Raw genomic sequence first — 27,385 nt, forward strand, 5'->3', positions numbered from 1 at the left:
GGATGTCAGTAGATCAGGCCCGTAGAGTGTACAAAGAACTAGTGTAAGCCCTGTGGTCTAAACATGGAGTATTATTGGGTTAGGGTTAGGGGTTAACTGTAACCAGGGCCTGAAAAATGACACTTAACTTTTTTTTCTCCCAAATTAATCACATTTTTGAAAACGAAACAGGCTTGAAAACGTATTAAACTTGGCACTAGCGTCGTTGTTACATAGTCTGTATAGCTATTTTCATTATTTCAGGTTGATGGAAAATTACATCTACAACAGCTTCACTCTCCAGCTGGAGGGGTTCAAAGTCACAAAGGATTCGGAGTCTTTTTCTCGGACTTAATTTCCTACATTTTTGTAACGTTATGAATATTGGGATTTCCATTCTGACTGATAAGAACCATCACCAGCCCATGTACCTTGGTGTTCATATTGTGCCCTGGTTGCTTTCAGATATGTTGCAGCCATCTTCTGAATGTCTAATACGTTTTAATGAATGTGTTTACTACACATTTGTTTGGTACAACTTCCCACACTATGCTCATGATCTTGGCCTTTGACAGATATGAGGCCGTCTGCACCCTTTTCTCTGAGATATTTGTATTGTTTGTGTTTTATTTCAGTTTAGCGTCTCTCATAAATCTGCTAACTCGCTCACAGTGAGTTTTCCAGTCAGAATCTTGCTGTATCCTCACATGGACACACTCAAACACTATTGAGAGTTTGACTTGTTGGCTGGCAGGAAAAACTGCAGAGAATGTCTCACATGCATTCCCTCCAGAAAACGTCAGGAGAATATCCAGAGTTCAGGTCATATATTGGAAAGTAGCTTAAGACCAAAGCTACAAGAATTTGCAATAGGCATAAATAAATGACATCGAGGTCAAAGAATAAAGGGATCATGAAAAAAAAGAAAGAGCTTCAAGAGTCTTGTGTAAAACTGTCATAGTATTCGGCCATAGTAACAGAATTCAGACAACTTCCACCCCATTATTTTTATGAATATTTCGATTCTGATTATTATGATTCTGATGACACAATTGTTTTGTGAACTTTGAAGTTACTAAAGGTATAAGAGTAATTGCAGCATTTATGGTAGAATAGCATGAGAAAAACATTCAGGTATTAAGTGGCACAAGTTGTGTATTTCATCATTAAGATTTTGAATGTTGTCATCAGGTATTATCAAAGGTGTTGATAGTTGAATTCCCTAAAGTAGGAATCACATCAATATAACTGTTGTTATGTGCAGGTGGGTGTTATCAGCAGGGCTGATATCGACCAGGGAAAGAAGGCTAACTGACATTACACTCTTAAGTATGTATCCAGTACTTAAAAGTACTTTTTATAACCTTTACCTTTTTTATTAATTTCTTGAGTAAGAGGAAAAACATACACAGTTATATTACTGAAATAATATTACCTCAGCTTTTATTGTTCAAACAATGATGATTTGTGGAACTTATACTGAAGTTGACTGATCAAAATAATGTGATACGATTTGACTTTTTTCTGAAATGATTTGTCTCATTACACATGACAATAACAACATTTCTTTATTCTTTCAGGTTGATGGAAAACTACACCTACAACAGCTTCATACTCCAGCTGGAGGGGTTGAATGTTTCAAATGAATCAATCTACCCAGTCTTCCTCTTCTTCCTTTTCTCCTATCTGTTCATCCTGGTAGCTAACGTAGGCATTGCTGTCCTAGTTTTCACAGACAAAAACCTTCACCAGCCCATGTACCTCCTTTTCTGTAACCTGCCATTTAATGACATACTTGGAAACTCTCTCATGGTCCCGCGTTTGCTCATAGACATCCTGCGTCCTCCCTCTGAACATCTCATCAGTTATTACGAGTGTGTGGTCCAAGCTTTCACCTCACACATGTTCGGCACCACCTCCCACACGGTGCTGATGATCATGGCCTTTGACAGATATGTGGCCATCTGTCATCCTCTGCGTTACGCTGCCATCATGACCAACAAGATGGTGATCAAGCTGACAGTGTCTGCCTGGGGCGTGGCCTTTGTGTTGGTGGGGATTCTGCTGGGTTTGACCATAAGACTGAACCGATGCAGGACAAAGATCATGAATCCGTTCTGTGACAACGCCTCGCTGTTCAAACTCTCCTGTGAGAGTGTGTTTGTTAATAATGTTTACGGCCTCACGTTCACCGTGGTCCTGCTCTCAGCTTCTATCGGCAGCATAGTTCTCACATATACTCAAATAACCATCGTCTGTCTGACCAGTAAAAACAAGTCTCTGAACAGTAAAGCTTTAAAGACCTGCAGCACTCATCTAATGGTGTATCTCATCATGACATTTAGTGGAATGATTATTATTGCTCTACATCGCTTCCCTCAGTACTCAGACTATAGGAAACTCTCCAGCATTTTGTTTCATATCATTCCTTGCAGCCTCAACCCAGTTATTTATGGAGTGCAGTCCAAAGAAATACGAAAATTCTTGTCAAAATTGTTTGAGCACGAGAAAATGTGACAATTGTAAGAGAAAACATTTCAATGTTTAATTTAAAAGATAATGAGACAAATAACTTGACAACTATGATTGTTCTACTGTATTTTATGATTTTGTGTTGATCAACATAGCTCAGTGGTGACGTTATAAAGTCTATATATCTTCTAACATTAATATAATTCTATTGACAAGGTAATGAATGTCATTACATCTCATCATTCCAAACAAACTGTGTTTTTCATTATCTGAAGCTGCAGATAATTCATATTTTCCTCTCATTTGTAAGTGTGCATTCTAAATATATAATAAAAGCTCAATTGTGGTGAAAACATTTATTGTCATCAAGTGAAACATGAATATGAAGAAGAGGACTTGTGACAGGAGGAAACGTTCGATAACGGTGATGACATGATGACTTTGTTTCAAGGATACAGACACAGTTGGATGAAGAGTTGCAGCAGTGAAAAAAATAAATGTTTGAACAATGCACTGATCACCTCTTGATGTCACTTATCTTACAGTATTATTTAATGAGGAATCATTTTCTGATCAGAATAGTTTGGTTTTTTTATATCCCTATTATTTGCTAAAATACATTAGAAAGAAATTTGTGGAGCAAATTTTTTACATTGACCTTTGGCAGATAAGCTCCAAAAGTTAATAATCAAGAAATGACCCAAGAAATACCCACACTAAATCTAGTGAATATTCATTCAAGTATTGTGGTTATTTTGCACATACATATGCTTCAGAGCATAGTTGGAGACATTTTGGTCACAGCATTTGGAACATTTAGAAAATTGCACTGGTTTACGTCTTTTTTCAAAACATGAACTTACAAACGTATTTGTGGTACAAAACATCTCTGTCCTTATTTCTGATATTCAGTAGAACTGTGAGAAGCTTGTGTACAAGGCAAAGTAAAAAGAGAGTAAAAGGTGACTGTTTGGGACAAAATAACTAAACCAATTGAAATGTTCCTGTTACATCTGCCCTTCAAACTGCTTCTACCCTCTCCCTCTAGTTCTGGGTACTGCTAACCTGCTACCACTCCCTGAGTGGTTCTTCCTGTGTGTGTGATTGCCTGCAGGTGCACTGGAGTCAGTGCAGAGCCTCACCAGCTGCACCTCATCTGTCATCAAGCATCTACACATACTCCTCCTGACCACCTTCACACTGCCAGATCGTAGTCTCTGCTACCAGTTAGTGTTGCTACACTTCCAGCCATATAACTCCAAACATTTCATGCCATGCTTTTTTTTGCAATGTTGAGAGTTTGGGTTCCACCAACTATTTTGCATGTGGTCGCCCTCTGCAGGTCTGGAGTGCATCTTGTGAATGTGCTCAATGAATTGTGATTGAGTTTCTTTGCTGCTTTTCTTTCCACCATCTCATGGACTTGAGTTGTGTATGCCACACGCCACTCCGGTTCTTTCTTAAGCTGTCTCTCTCTCCTCAGAAAAGTGGCCTCCACTGCATTCCTGTTGTTGGGCAGGGAACTTGGATCTTTAATCAAGGGGTATTTTGTGTCCCAGTGAGGCTCATAACTGTGAGCATCTGCTTTCACATAGGTGAGGCCTTGTCTGATAATCTCTAGCTCTCTCTCCTCACTCAGAGTCATGTCTTTGCCTCCTAGTTGACAGTTACCGCACCGGCATCCTCCACACATGGGTTCACAGGCCGCCCCAATACTGTCCCATTTCCACCAGTCTAAGAATTATCTGCCAGCAACTGTGCTTTTGGTTTCAGCCTTGAATTCTTGCATCTCAGCAATTTCTTGATACTTCATTGCTGTGACTCTCATCAATCGTGCAAAGTGAGTCTCAGAATTGTGCAGAGCCATGTCCACTACTTCACAGAGGTCTGGATATGCTCCGCCAACGATCTTTCCTAAAGGGCTTTCCCAAAGGACAAGATCTCCTACTAGCTTTACTCTTTGTGGAGCGAGTCTTCCTTCACAGTGGCCGATGAGAAGCTCAATGTGCTCTGGTCTGTGAAGGTCCTCCAGGTTGGTGTCGGGGAAGAACTTCTTCCTTGTGGACCTTGTAGAGGCATACTTCTTCTCCAGGTAAATAGGCTTCTTTTCAGATGTTTCACTTACACCCAGTTGGTCTACCTTCTCTACAATCTCCTTCTGAGTCTTTAAGAATGTAAGAAGGCTGTCGAAGTGATTGTCAGGTGTGACACCGTTTCTTGGATTGACCATGAATGTGAGCCAGTCTCTCTTCATATTGTCTGGTAGTTTGCTCTCTGTGGTTTTGATCACCAGGGGATTCTTGATGGCTCCTGTGCTTTCAAGCTCGGTGAGGTCATTCAGGGCCTTTTCTACAGCTTGAATTAAGTCAATTACATTCCTTGTCTGGTGTGACTTTAAAGGAGGGATTTTCTCCAGGTCTTCAATTATTTCCAAGGCAATTGTTGACTTGTTTCCATGCCTGTTGTCAAGTACTCTAAACATGTCCTCAGCACTGTTGTATGTTGACAGGCTCAGGTCTCTGCATATTCTCTCGTCTACACTGTCAAGGAGTTGGAACTTCCTTACCTCCAATGAGCCGGTTGGCTCTCCCTGCCTTTGCAGGTTCTCCAGTCTCTCTTCCATCTGTGAAAATTCCTCTTGAACCCAGTGAATTTGGGTAGACTGGTTGGCTTTGTTCTCACCACTGGTTGTGGAACTGCCATCGGTTGAGGCTCTCTTCCTCTTCTTTCCTCCTCTGCAATTCTTTGTGCGGCGAGGAATTCTGCCCTTCTGGCTTTCAGGTTGTTGCCGAGTGCTCTCAGATCCTTTACTCTGCCTCCCAGGCGTGCTGTCCGATCATGTGGGATCCATTTTTCCCAGTCTTTCAGGCATGCAATTGCATCATGGAGCTTCTTCGCTTCTTCCAGCTGCAGTTCATAGCCGTCTCTATTGATAGCAGCGATGGGGATTGCATGAGCTCTATCACAGGCTATTTCTGTTTCTTGGATTGCAGAGTTTACCTCATCTTCACCATATCTTGGCCAGAGATTGGATTGGACTGCCTTCCGGACTTCAACCACTTTCACGTCACACTCTGCCATTGTCTTTTCAAGCTCATCCTGCTGGTGCTTGTCGAGCTTGACTTCTTCACCCTCATCGGTTTCATCTTCAATGTCTGCCAGTAGGCCAGCCATGCATTCATCATTTGCATTGCTGACATGCCTTGCCAGAGAACTGAGCTTGCTGAACTCATCTTGTAGTTCATGCTTGATCATGCTTTCTGCAGCTCTGCTCAGGTAGTTTGCTTGCTTGGTGAAGGCAGTTTTAGCTAAGGTCCTCTCTTGCTTCAGTTGCTTGACTGTTTTCCCAAGAGTTTCCTTCGCCATGGTTAAGTCAGTTCAGTCGATTCTTCCTTCCTTCGCGTCGACAGCTTGCTTGACTTCAGGCCTTTGATCCTTGTCTTAACTGCCACGCTGGTTATCAACTGTCAAGTTCTGTGTGCTTTCTGTGACCACAACTGTGCCCAAACTTGAGTTTTCTTCAGTTGTGTGGGGGTCCTCACCAACCAAACGTGCAATGTGTTATAATATTATATATCTATATTTTGGATGTCAGTAGATCAGGCCCGTAGAGTGTACAAAGAACTAGTGTAAGCCCTGTGGTCTAAACATGGAGTATTATTGGGTTAGGGTTAGGGGTTAACTGTAACCAGGGCCTGAAAAATGACACTTAACTTTTTTTTCTCCCAAATTAATCACATTTTTGAAAACGAAACAGGCTTGAAAACGTATTAAACTTGGCACTAGCGTCGTTGTTACATAGTCTGTATAGCTATTTTCATTATTTCAGGTTGATGGAAAATTACATCTACAACAGCTTCACTCTCCAGCTGGAGGGGTTCAAAGTCACAAAGGATTCGGAGTCTTTTTCTCGGACTTAATTTCCTACATTTTTGTAACGTTATGAATATTGGGATTTCCATTCTAACTGATAAGAACCATCACCAGCCCATGTACCTTGGTGTTCATATTGTGCCCTGGTTGCTTTCAGATATGTTGCAGCCATCTTCTGAATGTCTAATACGTTTTAATGAATGTGTTTACTACACATTTGTTTGGTACAACTTCCCACACTATGCTCATGATCTTGGCCTTTGACAGATATGAGGCCGTCTGCACCCTTTTCTCTGAGATATTTGTATTGTTTGTGTTTTATTTCAGTTTAGCGTCTCTCATAAATCTGCTAACTCGCTCACAGTGAGTTTTCCAGTCAGAATCTTGCTGTATCCTCACATGGACACACTCAAACACTATTGAGAGTTTGACTTGTTGGCTGGCAGGAAAAACTGCAGAGAATGTCTCACATGCATTCCCTCCAGAAAACGTCAGGAGAATATCCAGAGTTCAGGTCATATATTGGAAAGTAGCTTAAGACCAAAGCTACAAGAATTTGCAATAGGCATAAATAAATGACATCGAGGTCAAAGAATAAAGGGATCATGAAAAAAAAGAAAGAGCTTCAAGAGTCTTGTGTAAAACTGTCATAGTATTCGGCCATAGTAACAGAATTCAGACAACTTCCACCCCATTATTTTTATGAATATTTCGATTCTGATTATTATGATTCTGATGACACAATTGTTTTGTGAACTTTGAAGTTACTAAAGGTATAAGAGTAATTGCAGCATTTATGGTAGAATAGCATGAGAAAAACATTCAGGTATTAAGTGGCACAAGTTGTGTATTTCATCATTAAGATTTTGAATGTTGTCATCAGGTATTATCAAAGGTGTTGATAGTTGAATTCCCTAAAGTAGGAATCACATCAATATAACTGTTGTTATGTGCAGGTGGGTGTTATCAGCAGGGCTGATATCGACCAGGGAAAGAAGGCTAACTGACATTACACTCTTAAGTATGTATCCAGTACTTAAAAGTACTTTTTATAACCTTTACCTTTTTTATTAATATCTTGAGTAAGAGGAAAAACATACACAGTTATATTACTGAAATAATATTACCTCAGCTTTTATTGTTCAAACAATGATGATTTGTGGAACTTATACTGAAGTTGACTGATCAAAATAATGTGATACGATTTGACTTTTTTCTGAAATGATTTGTCTCATTACACATGACAATAACAACATTTCTTTATTCTTTCAGGTTGATGGAAAACTACACCTACAACAGCTTCATACTCCAGCTGGAGGGGTTGAATGTTTCAAATGAATCAATCTACCCAGTCTTCCTCTTCTTCCTTTTCTCCTATCTGTTCATCCTGGTAGCTAACGTAGGCATTGCTGTCCTAGTTTTCACAGACAAAAACCTTCACCAGCCCATGTACCTCCTTTTCTGTAACCTGCCATTTAATGACATACTTGGAAACTCTATCATGGTCCCGCGTTTGCTCATAGACATCCTGCGTTCTCCCTCTGAACATCTCATCAGTTATTACGAGTGTGTGGTCCAAGCTTTCACCACACACATGTTCGGCACCACCTCCCACACGGTGCTGATGATCATGACCTTTGACAGATATGTGGCCATCTGTCATCCTCTGCGTTACGCTGCCATCATGACCAACAAGATGGTGATCAAGCTGACAGTGTCTGCCTGGGGCGTGGCCTTTGTGTTGGTGGGGATTCTGCTGGGTTTGACCATAAGACTGAACCGATGCAGGACAAAGATCATGAATCCTTACTGTGACAACGCCTCGCTGTTCAAACTCTCCTGTGAGAGTGTGTTTGTTAATAATGTTTACGGCCTCACGTTCACCGTGGTCCTGCTCTCAGCTTCTATCGGCAGCATAGTTCTCACATATACTAAAATAACCATCGTCTGTCTGACCAGTAAAAACAAGTCTCTGAACAGTAAAGCTTTAAAGACCTGCAGCACTCATCTAATGGTGTATCTCATCATGATGTTTAGTGGAATGATTGTTATTGCTCTACATCGCTTCCCTCAGTACTCAGACTATAGGAAACTCTCCAGCATTTTGTTTCATATCATTCCTTGCAGCCTCAACCCAGTTATTTATGGAGTGCAGTCCAAAGAAATACGAAAATTCTTGTCAAAATTGTTTGAGCACAAGAAAATGTGACAATTGTAAGAGAAAACATTTCAATGTTTAATTTAAAAGATAATGAGACAAATAACTTGACAACTATGATTGTTCTACTGTATTTTATGATTTTGTGTTGATCAACATAGCTCAGTGGTGACGTTATAAAGTCTATATATCTTCTAACATTAATATAATTCTATTGACAAGGTAATGAATGTCATTACATCTCATCATTCCAAACAAACTGTGTTTTTCATTATCTGAAGCTGCAGATAATTCATATTTTCCTCTCATTTGTAAGTGTGCATTCTAAATATATAATAAAAGCTCAATTGTGGTGAAAACATTTATTGTCATCAAGTGAAACATGAATATGAAGAAGAGGACTTGTGACAGGAGGAAACGTTCGATAACGGTGATGACATGATGACTTTGTTTCAAGGATACAGACACAGTTTGATGAAGAGTTGCAGCAGTGAAAAAAATAAATGTTTGAACAATGCACTGATCACCTCTTGATGTCACTTATCTTACAGTATTATTTAATGAGGAATCATTTTCTGATCAGAATAGTTTGGTTTTTTTATATCCCTATTATTTGCTAAAATACATTAGAAAGAAATTTGTGGAGCAAATTTTTTACATTGACCTTTGGCAGATAAGCTCCAAAAGTTAATAATCAAGAAATGACCCAAGAAATACCCACACTAAATCTAGTGAATATTCATTCAAGTATTGTGGTTATTTTGCACATACATATGCTTCAGAGCATAGTTGGAGACATTTTGGTCACAGCATTTGGAACATTTAGAAAATTGCACTGGTTTACGTCTTTTTTCAAAACATGAACTTACAAACGTATTTGTGGTACAAAACATCTCTGTCCTTATTTCTGATATTCAGTAGAACTGTGAGAAGCTTGTGTACAAGGCAAAGTCAAAAGAGAGTAAAAGGTGACCTCATTCACCAACTGTTCTGTAGAACATTTACACATTCTTAACGAACATTCTGACATTCACCAATGTTTTTTAATCTGGGATTTGTTCTTATGTAAGAACAGAATCTATGCACATGTACAACTCTTACACACACTGACAACTGTAAATTAACCAGTTACTGTGTGTGGGCATGGAGGAGGCTCGGAGAGAACCTCCACCTGTACCAGAGTATCAATCATTGCAGCTGAGGGCTGTTAGCTGCTTGTCCTCATGTTCAACAGGCAGCAGCAAAGGTGCCAGAGGGAGACGCTGGGTGGAACACAGAGAGACAAGAGACACGTGAAGAAGAGACACATGAGGAAGAGACACGTGACACGTGGAGAAGAGACACGTGACACGTGAAGAGAACTGAACTGCCACGCCAGCAGATACTGCTGGACCCTTTAAGTTAAGTTTAGTTTAAATATGTTCATACCTGGTCTCTAATAAAATGTTAAAGAGTAAGTGGTGTAAATGTTTTTTTTACTCTAAATTCTACAGTTGTATAATAACATTTAAATGATCATGATATTTTATCATTTTATCTTAAAAAAGGTAAGTTTCAGAGCACATTATATATTTTTTAATGTGTGGAAAATGTGGATGAGTCTTAAGCCCAGGAGGAGCTGTAATTGATTATAGAGGAAATGGAGAACTTACACCCTGAGGACAATTCCATTGTATTGAGAGACTTCAACAGGACAAATATGAAGCCGATTTCCCCAAAATACAATCAACACATCACTTTCCCAACCAGGGGCAATAAACACTGGACCACTGCTACACCCCAATCAGTGACAGTTACAAACCCCTCCCTCGCCCTGCTATAGGTAAAGCAGATCACTGCTCCATCATGTTGCTGAGCACATGTAACATCTTCAGCCCTGAGTCAGTCTGTGGTCCTGCACACTTCAAGGCATCCATCATTGTTCCAGTCCCTAAGAAACCAGTGGCCTCCTGCCAGCCTGTCACTATGACATCAGTCATCATGAAGTGCTTCGAGCGACACATCAAAACTCACATTAGCTCCTCCCTTCCCGACACCTTGGACCCTCTTCGGTTTCCACAGACCATCGCCCTGGCGACCCACCCAGTGCTCAGCCTGGACCAAGGGACTACATATGTGAGGATGCTCACTGATTACAGCTCAGCATTCAACAACATTATTCCCTTATAACTCGTCTGGAAGCTCATTGATCTTGGTCTGGACACCTGCAGCTGGACATATGACTTCCTGACAGGCAGGCCCCAGGTGTTGAAGCCACACCTTCTCCCAACTGCTCTTTAACACACCTCAGGGCTGTGTGCTCAGCAGCCTCCTGTATTCCCTGTTCACCCACGACTACACAGCCAAGCTCAGCTCCAACTCCATCATTAAGTCTGAAGACGACGAGACGGCCGACAGAGAGGAGGTGACATCACTGACAATCTGTTGCAAAGCAAATACCCCCCCCCCCCCCCATACAGGACCTCTCCTGGACACTTCTCAAGCACACCATGGTCAACAATGCTCATCAGTGGCTGTTTTTTCTCTTTTGTGTGATGAATGCCAGTAAGTTCACAAACACACAACCAAGAGCTTGCTGCATTCAAACGTGCGCACTGAATCAATTAATAACTAAATATATATGTCTGTGTGTGAAGAGCGACGAAGACGAGAACACGCTCACATACAGGCATCATTTGTGTATTCGTATAACCCCAAACACTGAAAGTGTGGACTTATATCCAAGTCGTTTTTTTTCTTCTAGAGATTCCTTTTAGACCTTAAATCAAAGCCAGCTGATGAACCTTCATGGATGTACCTTACCTTTACTTTGCATAGTGAAGCAAATAGCATAAGCTATCAACCATCAATTAAAGATGTAGCTTAACTTACCTCAGCTGATGTCCTGCAGTCACGCCACCTGCTGAGTCTTTGCTACAGTCTACGATGATGGAGTCTGGTTGAATCTCCTGGGACCAACTATGGAAGAGCTTGACGGGAGAAAGCTTGGTGCCTGATGGAAGGACAAGAGAGAAAGTGAGAGAAAGAGACAGAATGAGAGAGTGAAGATTTCAAACACTATGACTCCATGTGGTCCTGACAAGTGTCCACATTACAGCCAGTGCAGTGTTCGGTATGTCCCTGCCTTTACGCCTCATGCATTCTACCAAGCAAGACTACATTCAGGACTGAGTCCTGGTGTTATGAGCCCATCAACAAACAAGTTACACACCCAGACTTTTATTTAAGTTGTTTACAGAAGATATTCCAAAGGTCAAGTGTTGAAAGTCTCTTTGGCTTTAAAACAGCAGCGTCTGCCCGAAATATGACAGATATTTCATTTCATTTCAAAGCTTTATTGTCATATGCACAGTAAAGAAACACGTTTCCCTGTACAATGATATTCTTACATTGCTGCCCACACAGGATGCCGGAATATATATAAATAAATCTAAGAAAATATAACAAAGCAAATGCAGTAAAAAATAGAAATATAAACTGTAGGAAGAGAAACATAAATTTTTCTTGTGTGATGAAAAATTATTGTACAACATTCCGCAGTAAACGGTATAGTGCAATTGAGCTGATGGATTCAAGGTAACAGGTATTGTAGTGCAATGGAATAAAGTGTCCGCAATATAATAAAGTGTCCAATAGAAGATAAAGTGACCAGTGAGGGGGGCTCAGTCCTTAAGGGTGGGTTCAGCTGTTTAGCAGTCTAACGGCTGTGGAAAAGAAGGAGTTCTTGAACCTGGTGGTTCTGCATCTCACGCTCCTGAACCTGCGGCCTGAGGGTAGGAATGTGAAAAGTCCATGTTGGGGGTGAGTGGGGTCTTCGATGATGAAGACAGCTCTCCTGTGGACTCTGCAGTGATAGATGCACTGCAGAGAGGGTTGTGGTGTCCTGGTGATCTTAGACGCAGTCTTTACCACTCTCTGCAGGCATTTGCAGTCCCGTACAGTAGAGCTGCCGTACCACACAGTGATGCAGTTGGTCAGGACAGACTCAATTGTGCAGCTGTAGAAATTGCTGAGGATCCTGGGGGCCATCCCAAATTTCCTCAGCCTCCTCAGGAAATACAGCCGCTGCTGAGCCCTCTTCACCACCTGTGTAGTGTTCAATGTCCAAGGGAGGTCGTCACTGATGTGGACCCCCAGGTACTTGAAGTTCCTCACCCTCTCCACCTCAAGACCTCGGATGACAGTGGCTGGTGAGGCCTCCTCTCCTTCCCCATGTCCACTACCATCTCCTTGGTCTTGTCTGTGTTGAGGGTGAGGTTGTTGTCTCCACACCACGTCACTAGATTGTCCACCTCCCTCCTCCAGGCTGCCTCGTCACTGCCGGTGATGCGTCCTATCACGGCAGTGTCCTCGGCAAATTTGACGATGGTGTTGTCGGGGTGGGAAGCGACGCAGTCATGGGTGAACAGGGTGTAATGGATGGGGCTGAGGACACAGCCCTGTGGGGTCCCGATGTTGGTGGTGATGGTGGCAGAAGTCCTTCTCCCGATCCTGACAGACTGTGGCCTGCCAGTCAGGAAGTTAAAAAGAAAATCACAGGGCGGGGTGAAGTCCGAGGGCTAACAGTTTGTGGGTAAGTTTCTGGGGATGACCGTGTTGAAGGCGGAGCTGTAGTCTATTAAGAGCATCCTGATGTAGGAGTCTTTATTTTCCAGGTGGGAGAGGGAGATGTGAAGGGCGGCAGTGATGGCGTCGGAGGTAGACCGGTTGTGCCTGTAGGCGTACTGCAGGGGGTCAGTAGTGTCTGGGATGCTGCTGTGAATGTGGGACAGTATCACTCTCTCAAAGCACTTCATAATGATAGGAGTGAGTTCTATAGGCCGGAAGTCATTCAAGCAGTATGGGGGGTTCTTCTTGGGGAGGGGGACAATGGTGGTGGTCTTGTAGCATCTCGGGACGATGCATTGCCTGAGGGAGAGGTTAAAGATGGGGGTGAGAACATCAGCCAGTTCGTTAGCGCATGCCCTGAGGGCGCATCCTGGTACATTGTCTGGCCTGGCAGCCTTCCGGGGGGGGACGCTCCTCAATGCTTTGTGTACCTGGGCTGATGTGACGACTGGCGGGGGGGAGGGGGATTGAGTGGCCGGAGTGTGTCTGTGTTCTGTAGAGGTGGTGGGGGTGGAGCTCTCAAAGCGGGTGAAGAAGGTGTTGAGGTCGTCTGGCAGGCTGTCCGACGAGCTGATGGTGGTGGTTCTGGAGCTGGTTCTGAAGTCTGTGATGTGATCCAGACATTGCCACATTCTCCTGGGGTCAGCATTGGAGTAGAAGTCCTCTGTTTTCTGTCTGTGCTGTCTCTTGGCTGCTCTTATGGCCTTCTCCAGTCTGTACTACGCAGCCTTGTACTCGGCTTCGTTGCCAGATTTAAAGCAATAGTTCGAGCACGCAGCAAGTGCAGCACCTCGCTGTTTACCCAGGGCTTCTGGTTGGGGAACTTCCTCACTTGTATGATGGGTACGATGTTCTCAACACAGGTGCTGATATACCCAGTCACATACTCAGCATAGTCGTCTACGCTGACAGAGGAGTCCTCTCGGGTGGCTGCAGCTCTAAAAACTTCCAGTCAGTTGTGGCAAAACAGTCCTGAAGAGTGCTCTCAGCCTCTGGTGTCCATAGTTTAACCTGTCTGGTGACAGGTTCGACTGCTTCAGTTTTTGTCTGTAAGCCGGGTACAGAAACTCTCTCTTGGGAGATAAAAGGGACGACATTGCAGCAGTAAAAGCTCCAGATCCGATGAGCAGTGTTTATATACAGTCCGTACATCTCTACACCACACGTTGTTGACATAAACACACACACCTCCCCCTGTCGTCTTACCGGAGGCAGCAGTCCGATCCCCCCGGTACAATGAGTGAGTCTCCATGTGAACAGCAGAGTCTGGGACTCTTTCCAAAAGCCAGGTTTCGGAGAAAACAAGAGCGCAGCACTCTCTGGTCTCCCTCTGCGATGTTATCCTAGCTCGTAGCTCGTCCAGTTTTCTTCTCCAGAGACCATGCGTTAGCTAACAAGAGGCTGGGGAGCGGTGGTCTGCTCGGGCGAGCCTTTAGCCTAGTGTGGAGCCCGGCTCTCTTGCCTCGCTTGCGGCGCCGCCTCCTCGACGCTCTCCTTGGGTCAGCGTACTCACTCAAGGCCGGTGCTTCGCGGCCTTCCTGGGGGAGCCGGCGGCGATTGTGTGGTCGAACAATGAGTTGCAGTTCAGGCACTGATAACTTCTTATTGGTCCCTGGAGCCAAGATGAAGCACATTTCTGAATTGTAATAAACACATGGATGTAGCTGAGTAAATCACTGGGACTCTGGAGGAACAGACTTTAAACTGAGACTCCTCCACAGCATTAAATAAATAGAGTTTGTTCCACCAGAGATTAGCTTCATGATTAAACTGGATTAAAGTTAGCAATCTGTACTGTTACACCACAGGGCCAGGAAGCTAATGCTAACAAGGTTAGCTACTGACCAGATTTACGGCTGACGTTACCTAGCGCGCTGTAAGCTAATGTTAGTGCGTTAGCTAACATTAGCACGGTGAGCTAACGTTAAAACAATAATTAAAAATTATAGCGAACGTATGATGAAATGGTAATTTAACTAATTATGGTTACTAGCTAACAGCTGTGAGTTTTCTTCAGTTGTGTGGGGGTCCTCACCAACCAAACGTGCAATGTGTTATAATATTATATATCTATATTTTGGATGTCAGTAGATCAGGCCCGCAGAGTGTACAAAGAACTAGTGTAAGCCCTGTGGTCTAAACATGGAGTATTATTGGGTTAGGGTTAGGGGTTAACTGTAACCAGGGCCTGAAAAATGACACTTAACTTTTTTTTCTCCCAAATTAATCACATTTTTGAAAACGAAACAGGCTTGAAAACGTATTAAACTTGGCACTAGCGTCGTTGTTACATAGTCTGTATAGCTATTTTCATTATTTCAGGTTGATGGAAAATTACATCTACAACAGCTTCACTCTCCAGCTGGAGGGGTTCAAAGTCACAAAGGATTCGGAGTCTTTTTCTCGGACTTAATTTCCTACATTTTTGTAACGTTATGAATATTGGGATTTCCATTCTAACTGATAAGAACCATCACCAGCCCATGTACCTTGGTGTTCATATTGTGCCCTGGTTGCTTTCAGATATGTTGCAGCCATCTTCTGAATGTCTAATACGTTTTAATGAATGTGTTTACTACACATTTGTTTGGTACAACTTCCCACACTATGCTCATGATCTTGGCCTTTGACAGATATGAGGCCGTCTGCACCCTTTTCTCTGAGATATTTGTATTGTTTGTGTTTTATTTCAGTTTAGCGTCTCTCATAAATCTGCTAACTCGCTCACAGTGAGTTTTCCAGTCAGAATCTTGCTGTATCCTCACATGGACACACTCAAACACGATTGAGAGTTTGACTTGTTGGCTGGCAGGAAAAACTGCAGAGAATGTCTCACATGCATTCCCTCCAGAAAACGTCAGGAGAATATCCAGAGTTCAGGTCATATATTGGAAAGTAGCTTAAGACCAAAGCTACAAGAATTTGCAATAGGCATAAATAAATGACATCGAGGTCAAAGAATAAAGGGATCATGAAAAAAAAGAAAGAGCTTCAAGAGTCTTTTGTAAAACTGAACAGAATTCAGACAACTTCCACCCCATTATTTTTATGAATATTTCGATTCTGATTATTATGATTCTGATGACACAATTGTTTTGTGAACTTTGAAGTTACTAAAGGTATAAGAGTAATTGCAGCATTTATGGTAGAATAGCATGAGAAAAACATTCAGGTATTAAGTGGCACAAGTTGTGTATTTCATCATTAAGATTTTGAATGTTGTCATCAGGTATTATCAAAGGTGTTGATAGTTGAATTCCCTAAAGTAGGAATCACATCAATATAACTGTTGTTATGTGCAGGTGGGTGTTATCAGCAGGGCTGATATCGACCAGGGAAAGAAGGCTAACTGACATTACACTCTTAAGTATGTATCCAGTACTTAAAAGTACTTTTTATAACCTTTACCTTTTTTATTAATATCTTGAGTAAGAGGAAAAACATACACAGTTATATTACTGAAATAATATTACCTCAGCTTTTATTGTTCAAACAATGATGATTTGTGGAACTTATACTGAAGTTGACTGATCAAAATAATGTGATACGATTTGACTTTTTTCTGAAATGATTTGTCTCATTACACATGACAATAACAACATTTCTTTATTCTTTCAGGTTGATGGAAAACTACACCTACAACAGCTTCACTCTCCAGCTGGAGGGGTTGAATGTTTCAAATGAATCAATCTACCCAGTCTTCCTCTTCTTCCTTTTCTCCTATCTGTTCATCCTGGTAGCTAACGTAGGCATTGCTGTCCTAGTTTTCACAGACAAAAACCTTCACCAGCCCATGTACCTCCTTTTCTGTAACCTGCCATTTAATGACATACTTGGAAACTCTATCATGGTCCCGCGTTTGCTCATAGACATCCTGCGTCCTCCCTCTGAACGTCTCATCAGTTATTACGAGTGTGTGGTCCAAGCTTTCACCTCACACATGTTCGGCACCACCTCCCACACGGTGCTGATGATCATGGCCTTTGACAGATATGTGGCCATCTGTCATCCTCTGCGTTACGCTGCCATCATGACCAACAAGATGGTGATCAAGCTGACAGTGTCTGCCTGGGGCGTGGCCTTTGTGTTGGTGGGGATTCTGCTGGGTTTGACCATAAGACTGAACCGATGCAGGACAAAGATCATGAATCCTTACTGTGACAACGCCTCGCTGTTCAAACTCTCCTGTGAGAGTGTGTTTGTTAATAATGTTTACGGCCTCACGTTCACCGTGGTCCTGCTCTCAGCTTCTATCGGCAGCATAGTTCTCACATATACTCAAATAACCATCGTCTGTCTGACCAGTAAAAACAAGTCTCTGAACAGTAAAGCTTTAAAGACCTGCAGCACTCATCTAATGGTGTATCTCATCATGATGTTTAGTGGAATGATCATCATTATTCTGCATCGCTTCCCTCAGTACTCAGACTATAGGAAACTCTCCAGCATTTTGTTTCATATCATTCCTTGCAGCCTCAACCCAGTTATTTATGGAGTGCAGTCCAAAGAAATACGAAAATTCTTGTCAAAATTGTTTGAGCACGAGAAAATGTGACAATTGTAAGAGAAAACATTTCAATGTTTAATTTAAAAGATAATGAGACAAATAACTTGACAACTATGATTGTTCTACTGTATTTTATGATTTTGTGTTGATCAACATAGCTCAGTGGTGACGTTATAAAGTCTATATATCTTCTAACATTAATATAATTCTATTGACAAGGTAATGAATGTCATTACATCTCATCATTCCAAACAAACTGTGTTTTTCATTATCTGAAGCTGCAGATAATTCATATTTTCCTCTCATTTGTAAGTGTGCATTCTAAATATATAATAAAAGCTCAATTGTGGTGAAAACATTTATTGTCATCAAGTGAAACATGAATATGAAGAAGAGGACTTGTGACAGGAGGAAACGTTCGATAACGGTGATGACATGATGACTTTGTTTCAAGGATACAGACACAGTTTGATGAAGAGTTGCAGCAGTGAAAAAAATAAATGTTTGAACAATGCACTGATCACCTCTTGATGTCACTTATCTTACAGTATTATTTAATGAGGAATCATTTTCTGATCAGAATAGTTTGGTTTTTTTATATCCCTATTATTTGCTAAAATACATTAGAAAGAAATTTGTGGAGCAAATTTTTTACATTGACCTTTGGCAGATAAGCTCCAAAAGTTAATAATCAAGAAATGACCCAAGAAATACCCACACTAAATCTAGTGAATATTCATTCAAGTATTGTGGTTATTTTGCACATACATATGCTTCAGAGCATAGTTGGAGACATTTTGGTCACAGCATTTGGAACATTTAGAAAATTGCACTGGTTTACGTCTTTTTTCAAAACATGAACTTACAAACGTATTTGTGGTACAAAACATCTCTGTCCTTATTTCTGATATTCAGTAGAACTGTGAGAAGCTTGTGTACAAGGCAAAGTCAAAAGAGAGTAAAAGGTGACCTCATTCACCAACTGTTCTGTAGAACATTTACACATTCTTAACGAACATTCTGACATTCACCAATGTTTTTTAATCTGGGATTTGTTCTTATGTAAGAACAGAATCTATGCACATGTACAACTCTTACACACACTGACAACTGTAAATTAACCAGTTACTGTGTGTGGGCATGGAGGAGGCTCGGAGAGAACCTCCACCTGTACCAGAGTATCAATCATTGCAGCTGAGGGCTGTTAGCTGCTTGTCCTCATGTTCAACAGGCAGCAGCAAAGGTGCCAGAGGGAGACGCTGGGTGGAACACAGAGAGACAAGAGACACGTGAAGAAGAGACACATGAGGAAGAGACACGTGACACGTGGAGAAGAGACACGTGACACGTGAAGAGAACTGAACTGCCACGCCAGCAGATACTGCTGGACCCTTTAAGTTAAGTTTAGTTTAAATATGTTCATACCTGGTCTCTAATAAAATGTTAAAGAGTAAGTGGTGTAAATGTTTTTTTTACTCTAAATTCTACAGTTGTATAATAACATTTAAATGATCATGATATTTTATCATTTTATCTTAAAAAAGGTAAGTTTCAGAGCACATTATATATTTTTTAATGTGTGGAAAATGTGGATGAGTCTTAAGCCCAGGAGGAGCTGTAATTGATTATAGAGGAAATGGAGAACTTACACCCTGAGGACAATTCCATTGTATTGAGAGACTTCAACAGGACAAATATGAAGCCGATTTCCCCAAAATACAATCAACACATCACTTTCCCAACCAGGGGCAATAAACACTGGACCACTGCTACACCCCAATCAGTGACAGTTACAAACCCCTCCCTCGCCCTGCTATAGGTAAAGCAGATCACTGCTCCATCATGTTGCTGAGCACATGTAACATCTTCAGCCCTGAGTCAGTCTGTGGTCCTGCACACTTCAAGGCATCCATCATTGTTCCAGTCCCTAAGAAACCAGTGGCCTCCTGCCAGCCTGTCACTATGACATCAGTCATCATGAAGTGCTTCGAGCGACACATCAAAACTCACATTAGCTCCTCCCTTCCCGACACCTTGGACCCTCTTCGGTTTCCACAGACCATCGCCCTGGCGACCCACCCAGTGCTCAGCCTGGACCAAGGGACTACATATGTGAGGATGCTCACTGATTACAGCTCAGCATTCAACAACATTATTCCCTTATAACTCGTCTGGAAGCTCATTGATCTTGGTCTGGACACCTGCAGCTGGACATATGACTTCCTGACAGGCAGGCCCCAGGTGTTGAAGCCACACCTTCTCCCAACTGCTCTTTAACACACCTCAGGGCTGTGTGCTCAGCAGCCTCCTGTATTCCCTGTTCACCCACGACTACACAGCCAAGCTCAGCTCCAACTCCATCATTAAGTCTGAAGACGACGAGACGGCCGACAGAGAGGAGGTGACATCACTGACAATCTGTTGCAAAGCAAATACCCCCCCCCCCCCCCATACAGGACCTCTCCTGGACACTTCTCAAGCACACCATGGTCAACAATGCTCATCAGTGGCTGTTTTTTCTCTTTTGTGTGATGAATGCCAGTAAGTTCACAAACACACAACCAAGAGCTTGCTGCATTCAAACGTGCGCACTGAATCAATTAATAACTAAATATATATGTCTGTGTGTGAAGAGCGACGAAGACGAGAACACGCTCACATACAGGCATCATTTGTGTATTCGTATAACCCCAAACACTGAAAGTGTGGACTTATATCCAAGTCGTTTTTTTTCTTCTAGAGATTCCTTTTAGACCTTAAATCAAAGCCAGCTGATGAACCTTCATGGATGTACCTTACCTTTACTTTGCATAGTGAAGCAAATAGCATAAGCTATCAACCATCAATTAAAGATGTAGCTTAACTTACCTCAGCTGATGTCCTGCAGTCACGCCACCTGCTGAGTCTTTGCTACAGTCTACGATGATGGAGTCTGGTTGAATCTCCTGGGACCAACTATGGAAGAGCTTGACGGGAGAAAGCTTGGTGCCTGATGGAAGGACAAGAGAGAAAGTGAGAGAAAGAGACAGAATGAGAGAGTGAAGATTTCAAACACTATGACTCCATGTGGTCCTGACAAGTGTCCACATTACAGCCAGTGCAGTGTTCGGTATGTCCCTGCCTTTACGCCTCATGCATTCTACCAAGCAAGACTACATTCAGGACTGAGTCCTGGTGTTATGAGCCCATCAACAAACAAGTTACACACCCAGACTTTTATTTAAGTTGTTTACAGAAGATATTCCAAAGGTCAAGTGTTGAAAGTCTCTTTGGCTTTAAAACAGCAGCGTCTGCCCGAAATATGACAGATAACCAGGCACTGATAACTTCTTATTGGTCCCTGGAGCCAAGATGAAGCACATTTCTGATGTGTAATAAACACATGGATGTAGCTGAGTAAATCACTGGGACTCTGGAGGAACAGACTTTAAACTGAGACTCCTCCACAGCATTAAATAAATAGAGTTTGTTCCACCAGAGATTAGCTTCATGATTAAACTGGATTAAAGTTAGCAATCTGTACTGTTTCACCACAGGGCCAGGAAGCTAATGTTACCAAGGTTAGCTACTGACCAGGTTTACGTTTGCCAAGCTAGGTGTAGCTTTAAATAAGCATGTAAGTTAGCTACCGCGCTAACTAGTGGCAGCTCACATTATCTACCATCAATTATCTAGCTAATGGCTAACAGTAGCTGAGCAGCTGACGTTAGCTAGCGCGCTGTAAGCTAATGTTAGTGCGCTAGCCTTTTGGCGCTAGCTAACATTAGCACGGTGAGCTAACGTTAAAACCATGTAAACAATAATTAGAAACTATAGCGAACGATGAAATGGTAATTTAACTAATTATGGTTACTAGCTAACAGCTAACTACCTGTGAGTTTTCTTCAGTTGTGTGGGGGTCCTCACCGGTGAACTTTGTTAGCATCATGCTAACATGTAGTTACCTCTTCACTTTCATAAACACGTTGTCATTGACAGGATGTTTAAAACTACTACAGTTCTCGGAGTGTATTTCCAGTCATCATGATTTATTTCAAGGTTAAATCTTCCATTAAAGAATTTGAATCCTATCCAGTCCTGATCCTCCGGATTTTCTCCTGCTGAGGTTTTCAAATGTGCCGCTCTGATCTCAGTTAATAACACTGATCCATTGCATTTAGTTCAGAACATCTTGTATTTAAAGTAGAATATCGATGTTGTAAGCTATTTTATTTAGTGGCTTTATTGTTGAAGGTCGGGACGAACTTCCTGTTGTGAGTAGTGTGTCTGGGGGGACTTTTGTTACGAAGGGGGTTCTAACGAAAGTGGTGCTGTTGATGGAAGTGAAGGAGACGAGTGAAATATAATAAAAGACGGGCTTGTTGTCCTGAGCTGTTCGGGTACTTTCAGCTGTGTTGAAGAAGACTTGAAACTAGAGACTGAGACAAAAACTCCAGAGGACAATGTTCACTGGCGTTATAAAGTGAGAGATACTCTGATGACAAGAACGAGATAACATCTCAGGACGCTGGAAACGTCCATTAACGTGAGTATTAATACACATGAAGACAACACCAAACTGAGGCCTGGTGTTTTCCCAATAACTATCCTGTGAACATGACATAATGTTTGATTATGTGCTGGTAAAGTTTCCCCAGAGAACAGCCAGGTTCATAAAACCAGTGAAGCTGAAGGAGTGAACACAAGGAGGCTGATGGCAGGACGCTGATCCCTTCACTGAGCTGACCCTCCGGCTGACTGCTCGGCTATCCTGATTTTACACTGGCTGCAGACAAAGTACATGTTTCTTGCTTGAAAACAACTTTCATGTAATTACTGAGATGATGATGGTGGATTTGTTGTTTACTGTTCTTACTCATGATTTTTCCCTCGTCTCTCTTGTGCAGCTCCGATGGAAAACTCTTCATACAACAGCCTCACTCTGCAGCTCGAGGGGTTAAAGGTCACCAAGACGAGCAAGCACCCCATCTTTATCTGTCTGCTTTTCATCTATGTGTTCATATTCGTTGCCAACGTGGGCATCGTGTTGTTGATATGGACGGACAGGAGACTGCACCAGCCCATGTACCTGCTCTTCTGTAACCTGTCCATTAACGACATCATGGGGAATTCTCTGCTGGTTCCCCGGGTGCTCTCAGACATTCTGGTGCCGCCCTCCGAGCGCTTTATTCACTACTACGAGTGTCTGATGCAGGCGTTCACCACTCATATGTTTGGCACCAACGCCCACACGGTGCTCATGATTATGGCGTTTGACAGATACGTGGCCATCTGTGATCCTCTGCGTTACGCTGCCATAATGTCTAATAAAATGGTGATCAAGCTGACGGTCTCAGCCTGGGGCGTGGCCTTTGCTCTGGTGGCCGTCCTGCTCAGTCTGACTGTACGACTGAACCGATGCCGGACTCTGATCACTAACCCGTACTGTGACAACGCTTCGCTGTTCAAACTCTCCTGTGAGAACGTCTTTATTAATAACATCTACGGCCTCACGTTCACCGTGGTCCTGCTCTCGGCATCTATCGGTTCTATTATCCTGACTTATTCTAAGATCACAGCAGCGTGTGTGACCAGTAAGAGCAAGTCTCTGAACAGTAAAGCCCTGAAGACCTGTAGCACTCACCTGTGTCTGTACCTGATCATGCTGGTCAGCGGGATGATCCTCATCACGCTCCATCGTTTCCCCGAGTTAGCCGAGTACAGGAAGATTTCAGCCATTCTCTTTAATGTGGTCCCCGGCAGCCTGAACCCCGTTATCTACGGCCTGCAGTCCCAGGAAATACACAAGTGTTTGTCCAACATATTCCAACGCAAAAAAGTCAAGCCGTCTTTTTAATGTGCGATGAACATTTCATGTTCCTGTTTTTATTTTCAAGTGAAAGATGATGATGAATATTTTACCTGTGAAGATGAACCTTGAACCTGAACACTAGAAGTTTTTGTTAAAGAGTTTGAGAGTTAAACTTCCTCATTCAACAAATGAAATGTTATAAAAGGCAAAATTTGGACAAACCATATGTTTTTGAATGATTCGATGTTTGACTGTGGTTTTGTGTGATTAAATGAAAAGTCATTGTTCTTTTTTCTTTAATACATTTGACTTGATTTTAAAAAACTTAATTCCAGAAAAAAACCTAATGTTAATTTGAGCTTAAATGTTTTATTTTGAAAAATAAGTGTTTATTTATTTGTATTTTATTTAATGTATGTTGGTTTGATGAAAATATATGAAAATAAACTGAAACAGTACTGTAACTGTAGTTCATGAGAAATCTTCTTTAAAAATAATAAATCATCATATAATAATCTTTATTGTGTCATTTTGTTGTATTTGAACTTTTACTTGAGTTAAGTATCTCAGTATTTTCTGAGTATTTTCCCACAAATGCAGTTGTGGTGGCTGCAGAAAACTTTCATCATCATATTCAAAATATGATATGATATAATATATAATAACACAATATAATCAAATATTAAATAATATATCACAATGTAATAAAATTGTATAATATAATGTAATATAATTTAATATAATAAAATATAATATAATATAATATAGTAAAATGTAATATAATGTAATAACTGTTTGCATGATGGGATGAAAAATGTGTTTCTTATGATGCAGCTGAAGCAAATAATTAATAATGAGCTGTAATAATAAATTATATCTAATAGTATTCATCATTACAGGATTAATTAGATGGACAGAAATGCAGGACAGGAAAATACAAGCATCCTGCTTCTGCCTTTTCACTCACTTTATATGTAGACTGTTGACTATACATATGTATTTCTAAAGATGTTTTCTAGTCTTGATGTCACTCAAAGTACTTAATGGTACTTCACAGTATGCCATTCACTCACCCATTCACACAGTGCATCTATGTGCAGCACTTTTTCTATGAGGGGCCATTCGGGGTTCAGCGTCTTGCTTGCCAGGGAAGACTGAGATTGAACCACCGACCTTCTGGTTGAAGGACGACCGCTCTACTGCTCAGCCACAGCCACCCCATATCCAATGTGTGCATATAATACAAATCATGTTGTCATGAGTGAAGATGACAAGCTGGTCCGCTGTGGACAGGTTTGTCTGTGAATATCAAACATTTCAAAAGATCAACCTCCAGGAACATTCCACAGAAAAATCCTAATTAAAACAAATAAAAAACTCTTTCTTCTCTTGTAGTTTGTAAAATGAATGGTTTAAATATGATGTTTAATACTTTATTACCAATAATATACATCACATGTCATCAGCAAAATATTACAAAATAAAAATAATAATTCAGGCAAATTTTTGTTTTATGTTTTTATTATTTAAATTGAACATAAAAATGTTTTATGTAATTTAGAAACTTCTCTGAAAGTCCTTCCTTCTGTTTGTGATGAACAGTGCCCCCTGCAGCCACACATCGTAATTAACTGTGTATAGAAAACAAAGTGAATCAATTTGTCAGAACACTGGATATTACCCATAATCCTCTGCTTCTTGAACCAGCAGAGCTTCTGCTGTAACTAATCCACCAAACTCTGTTCAGAGTTCTTCATGTTTTAAAGTTTGCTGCTGAACATTGGAGATAAACTCTGGTTGTTAATAACTGATCTCAGTTCAGCTTCACTCTTCAACTGATTCAGCTCCTTTGTATTTCAGTTATTTCTGTAAAGTTTGTCTTGTGATATTTTGACTTCACTCCTGTAAAACACGCTGATGATCTTCTGTCGCAGTTCTTTACAGTTCAGTCCGTAGATGATGGGGTTCAGCGCCGGGGGCACAACATGAAACATGACGGACGCCACTTTTCCACTGTCCGCCCACTGAGGGTTCCGGTGCATGATCATGGGAGTGAAGGACGACACCAGCATGATGACGTACACGGCCAGGTGGGTGGCGCAGGTCTGCAGCGCTTTGCTGCTCAGCACCTTGTTCTTGCTGCTGAAACACATGATGGCGATCCTCAGGTAGGTGAGTGTGATGCTGCCGAGGGAGGAGCCCAGGATGACCACAGCGCTGCCGAGGCCGTAGATGTGGTTGATGAGGAGGTTCTGGCTGGAGAGTTTGAACAAGGAGGCGTTATCGCAGAACGGGTTCATTATAACCCTCCTGCAGCGCGTCAGGCGGATGGTGAGGCCCAGGAGGATCGCCACAGAGATGAAGGCCGCCACCCAGGCCCCCGCCGACAGCTTCACCACCATCCTTGTGGTCATGATGGCGGCGTAACGCAGGGGGTTGCAGATCGCCATGTAGCGATCGAAGGCCATGATCATGAGCACCGCGTGGGAGGCGCCTGCATGAAAGTGACTGGCGAAGGCCTGAAGAACGCACTCATAGTAATGGATGTAGCGCTGAGTCACGGGAGTGAAGACGTCGCTCAGCAGACGAGGGATGACCACGGTGGCTCCGAACGCGTCGTTGATGCTCATGTTGCAGAAGAGCAGGTACATGGGCTGGTGGAGGCTCCGCTCCGTGGAGATCAGGAGCACCAGGCCCACGTTAGACACCATGATGAAGACGTAGATGAGGAGGAGCAGGACGAAGGCAGGAACAGAGGAGGCAGGGCTGACCTTTAACCCCTCAATGGATAAGATTTGAGCATTGAACGTCTGGTTCTCCATGATGCTGAGGAGATGGTGTTAATGATGAGAGAGAAACATTAAACAGTTTAACACAAATGTGTTGAATCATCTTTAAATAAAGTTGAAAGTTGAACATGCTCATGTACATGTGTGTAATTTATTTTCTCTGAATGATCAACGGACTGAAACACGTGTGTTCAGAACCTGGAACATGTGAACTACAGAATCTGCTTCAGTCTTCTACCACAGAAGAAGAAAATCAGATCTTCTCATTTTCTCTGTCACACTTATTTCATTTATTATGTTTCAATGATTTTGCTGCAGCCAAAATTCTCATGTTTAAAAGAAATAACAAACTGATGCAATAATAAAGGATGTGAAGTCCTGTGCAAACAGAGATGAGACATGTTGGAGCTGTTGAATCTCATTTTACAGTTGATGTGACTCAACAGAAAATACACGTTAATAATTAATTCTTCAGTTTTTATCACAACTGTCACATGAAATAAAATCTTTTTTGAAATGAAAGAGAAACTGACACAAACATGCAGCTCAGGAGAGAAACTACAAACACAAGAAACCTCATCATCAAAGTGAAAAGTCAAACGTACTTTGAGTCAGAAATAAAGAATCAGGATGAATTCAAGCAACATTTTCTCATGTGAGGAACACATCACGTGTTTCAAATTAAAAGCACAAAGTGCTTTAATTAATTAATTAATCGTGTTAAAACTCTGACATTTTACCCTGAAATGTTCAAAAAGATTTCTGGAAAACTTTTAATTTTTCAATCAAAACTGAAAAAACTTAGTTTTGTTAATTTTCTTTATATTATAAATAAATAAATATAATAAAAATGTTGTACAAACAAAAACAAAAACCTTAAAGTTATTGTTATAGTTTGATTCATAATTAGCATCAATAATGTTTCATATATAAAACAGACAGATATATCTATGAACGTTATGTCCTGAATGAAAGTGAAAACACTGTGAGTGTGTGTGTGATGTTTACCTGTGATAACCAAGACGTCCTCCTGTCGGACTTCTCTCACACTTGTCTTTTATAATGAGACTCTTCTTCTTTGGCTCCTCGTTCTTCAGTTTGTTGTGTTGCTCATCACTTTGTCTCCGGGCAACCGTTGCTGTCAGCATCAAGCAAGTTGTTGATGTTTGAGTTGATTTCACTGCTCATCTGGTTTCTGTTAACATCTG

The 27,385-nt window shown here is 41.6% G+C and overlaps 5 protein-coding genes and 1 long non-coding RNA gene across 8 annotated transcripts in view; 4 read left to right on the forward strand and 2 right to left on the reverse strand.

Annotated features, from left to right (window-relative positions):
• Positions 1 to 21,841, reverse strand: part of LOC138413773 (uncharacterized) — an 85,099-nt gene extending 63,258 nt beyond the window's left edge. For all 3 annotated transcript variants that reach the window (XR_011246161.1, XR_011246159.1, XR_011246160.1), the window contains exons 1-3: positions 21,469 to 21,841; positions 20,466 to 20,586; positions 11,354 to 11,474 (exon numbers count right to left, since the gene is read on the reverse strand). This is a non-coding gene — a long non-coding RNA (uncharacterized lncRNA). The remainder of the gene's footprint in view (positions 1 to 11,353; positions 11,475 to 20,465; positions 20,587 to 21,468) is intronic.
• On the forward strand, positions 1,555 to 2,750 carry LOC138413821 (olfactory receptor 8G17-like). The gene has a single exon (XM_069539932.1). It carries the CDS (start codon positions 1,564 to 1,566, stop codon positions 2,494 to 2,496), a length of 933 nt encoding a protein of 310 aa, XP_069396033.1. The 5' UTR covers positions 1,555 to 1,563; the 3' UTR covers positions 2,497 to 2,750.
• LOC138413815 (olfactory receptor 8G17-like) lies at positions 7,592 to 9,742 on the forward strand. Its single transcript, XM_069539909.1, has one exon. It carries the CDS (start codon positions 7,601 to 7,603, stop codon positions 8,531 to 8,533), a length of 933 nt encoding a protein of 310 aa, XP_069396010.1. The 5' UTR covers positions 7,592 to 7,600; the 3' UTR covers positions 8,534 to 9,742.
• LOC138413814 (olfactory receptor 8G17-like) lies at positions 16,704 to 18,854 on the forward strand. Its single transcript, XM_069539908.1, has one exon. The coding sequence runs from the start codon at positions 16,713 to 16,715 to the stop codon at positions 17,643 to 17,645; it is 933 nt and encodes a 310-aa protein (XP_069396009.1). The 5' UTR covers positions 16,704 to 16,712; the 3' UTR covers positions 17,646 to 18,854.
• Positions 21,842 to 22,018: 177 nt separating the features above from the next.
• Positions 22,019 to 23,804, forward strand: LOC109645792 (putative olfactory receptor 52L2). The gene is made up of 3 exons (XM_020111435.2): positions 22,019 to 22,122; positions 22,226 to 22,373; positions 22,484 to 23,804. Exon 3 carries the CDS (start codon positions 22,489 to 22,491, stop codon positions 23,431 to 23,433), a length of 945 nt encoding a protein of 314 aa, XP_019966994.1. The 5' UTR covers positions 22,019 to 22,122; positions 22,226 to 22,373; positions 22,484 to 22,488; the 3' UTR covers positions 23,434 to 23,804.
• Positions 23,805 to 24,870: 1,066 nt separating this feature from the next.
• On the reverse strand, positions 24,871 to 26,210 carry LOC109645791 (olfactory receptor 52Z1P-like). The gene has a single exon (XM_020111434.2). The coding sequence runs from the start codon at positions 26,208 to 26,210 to the stop codon at positions 25,245 to 25,247; it is 966 nt and encodes a 321-aa protein (XP_019966993.1). The 3' UTR covers positions 24,871 to 25,244.
• Between the last annotated feature and the right edge of the window lie 1,175 nt (positions 26,211 to 27,385).

The sequence above is a fragment of the Paralichthys olivaceus genome, chromosome 15 (assembly GCF_024713975.1).
Source record: "Paralichthys olivaceus isolate ysfri-2021 chromosome 15, ASM2471397v2, whole genome shotgun sequence".
Classification (NCBI taxonomy): domain Eukaryota; kingdom Metazoa; phylum Chordata; class Actinopteri; order Pleuronectiformes; family Paralichthyidae; genus Paralichthys; species Paralichthys olivaceus.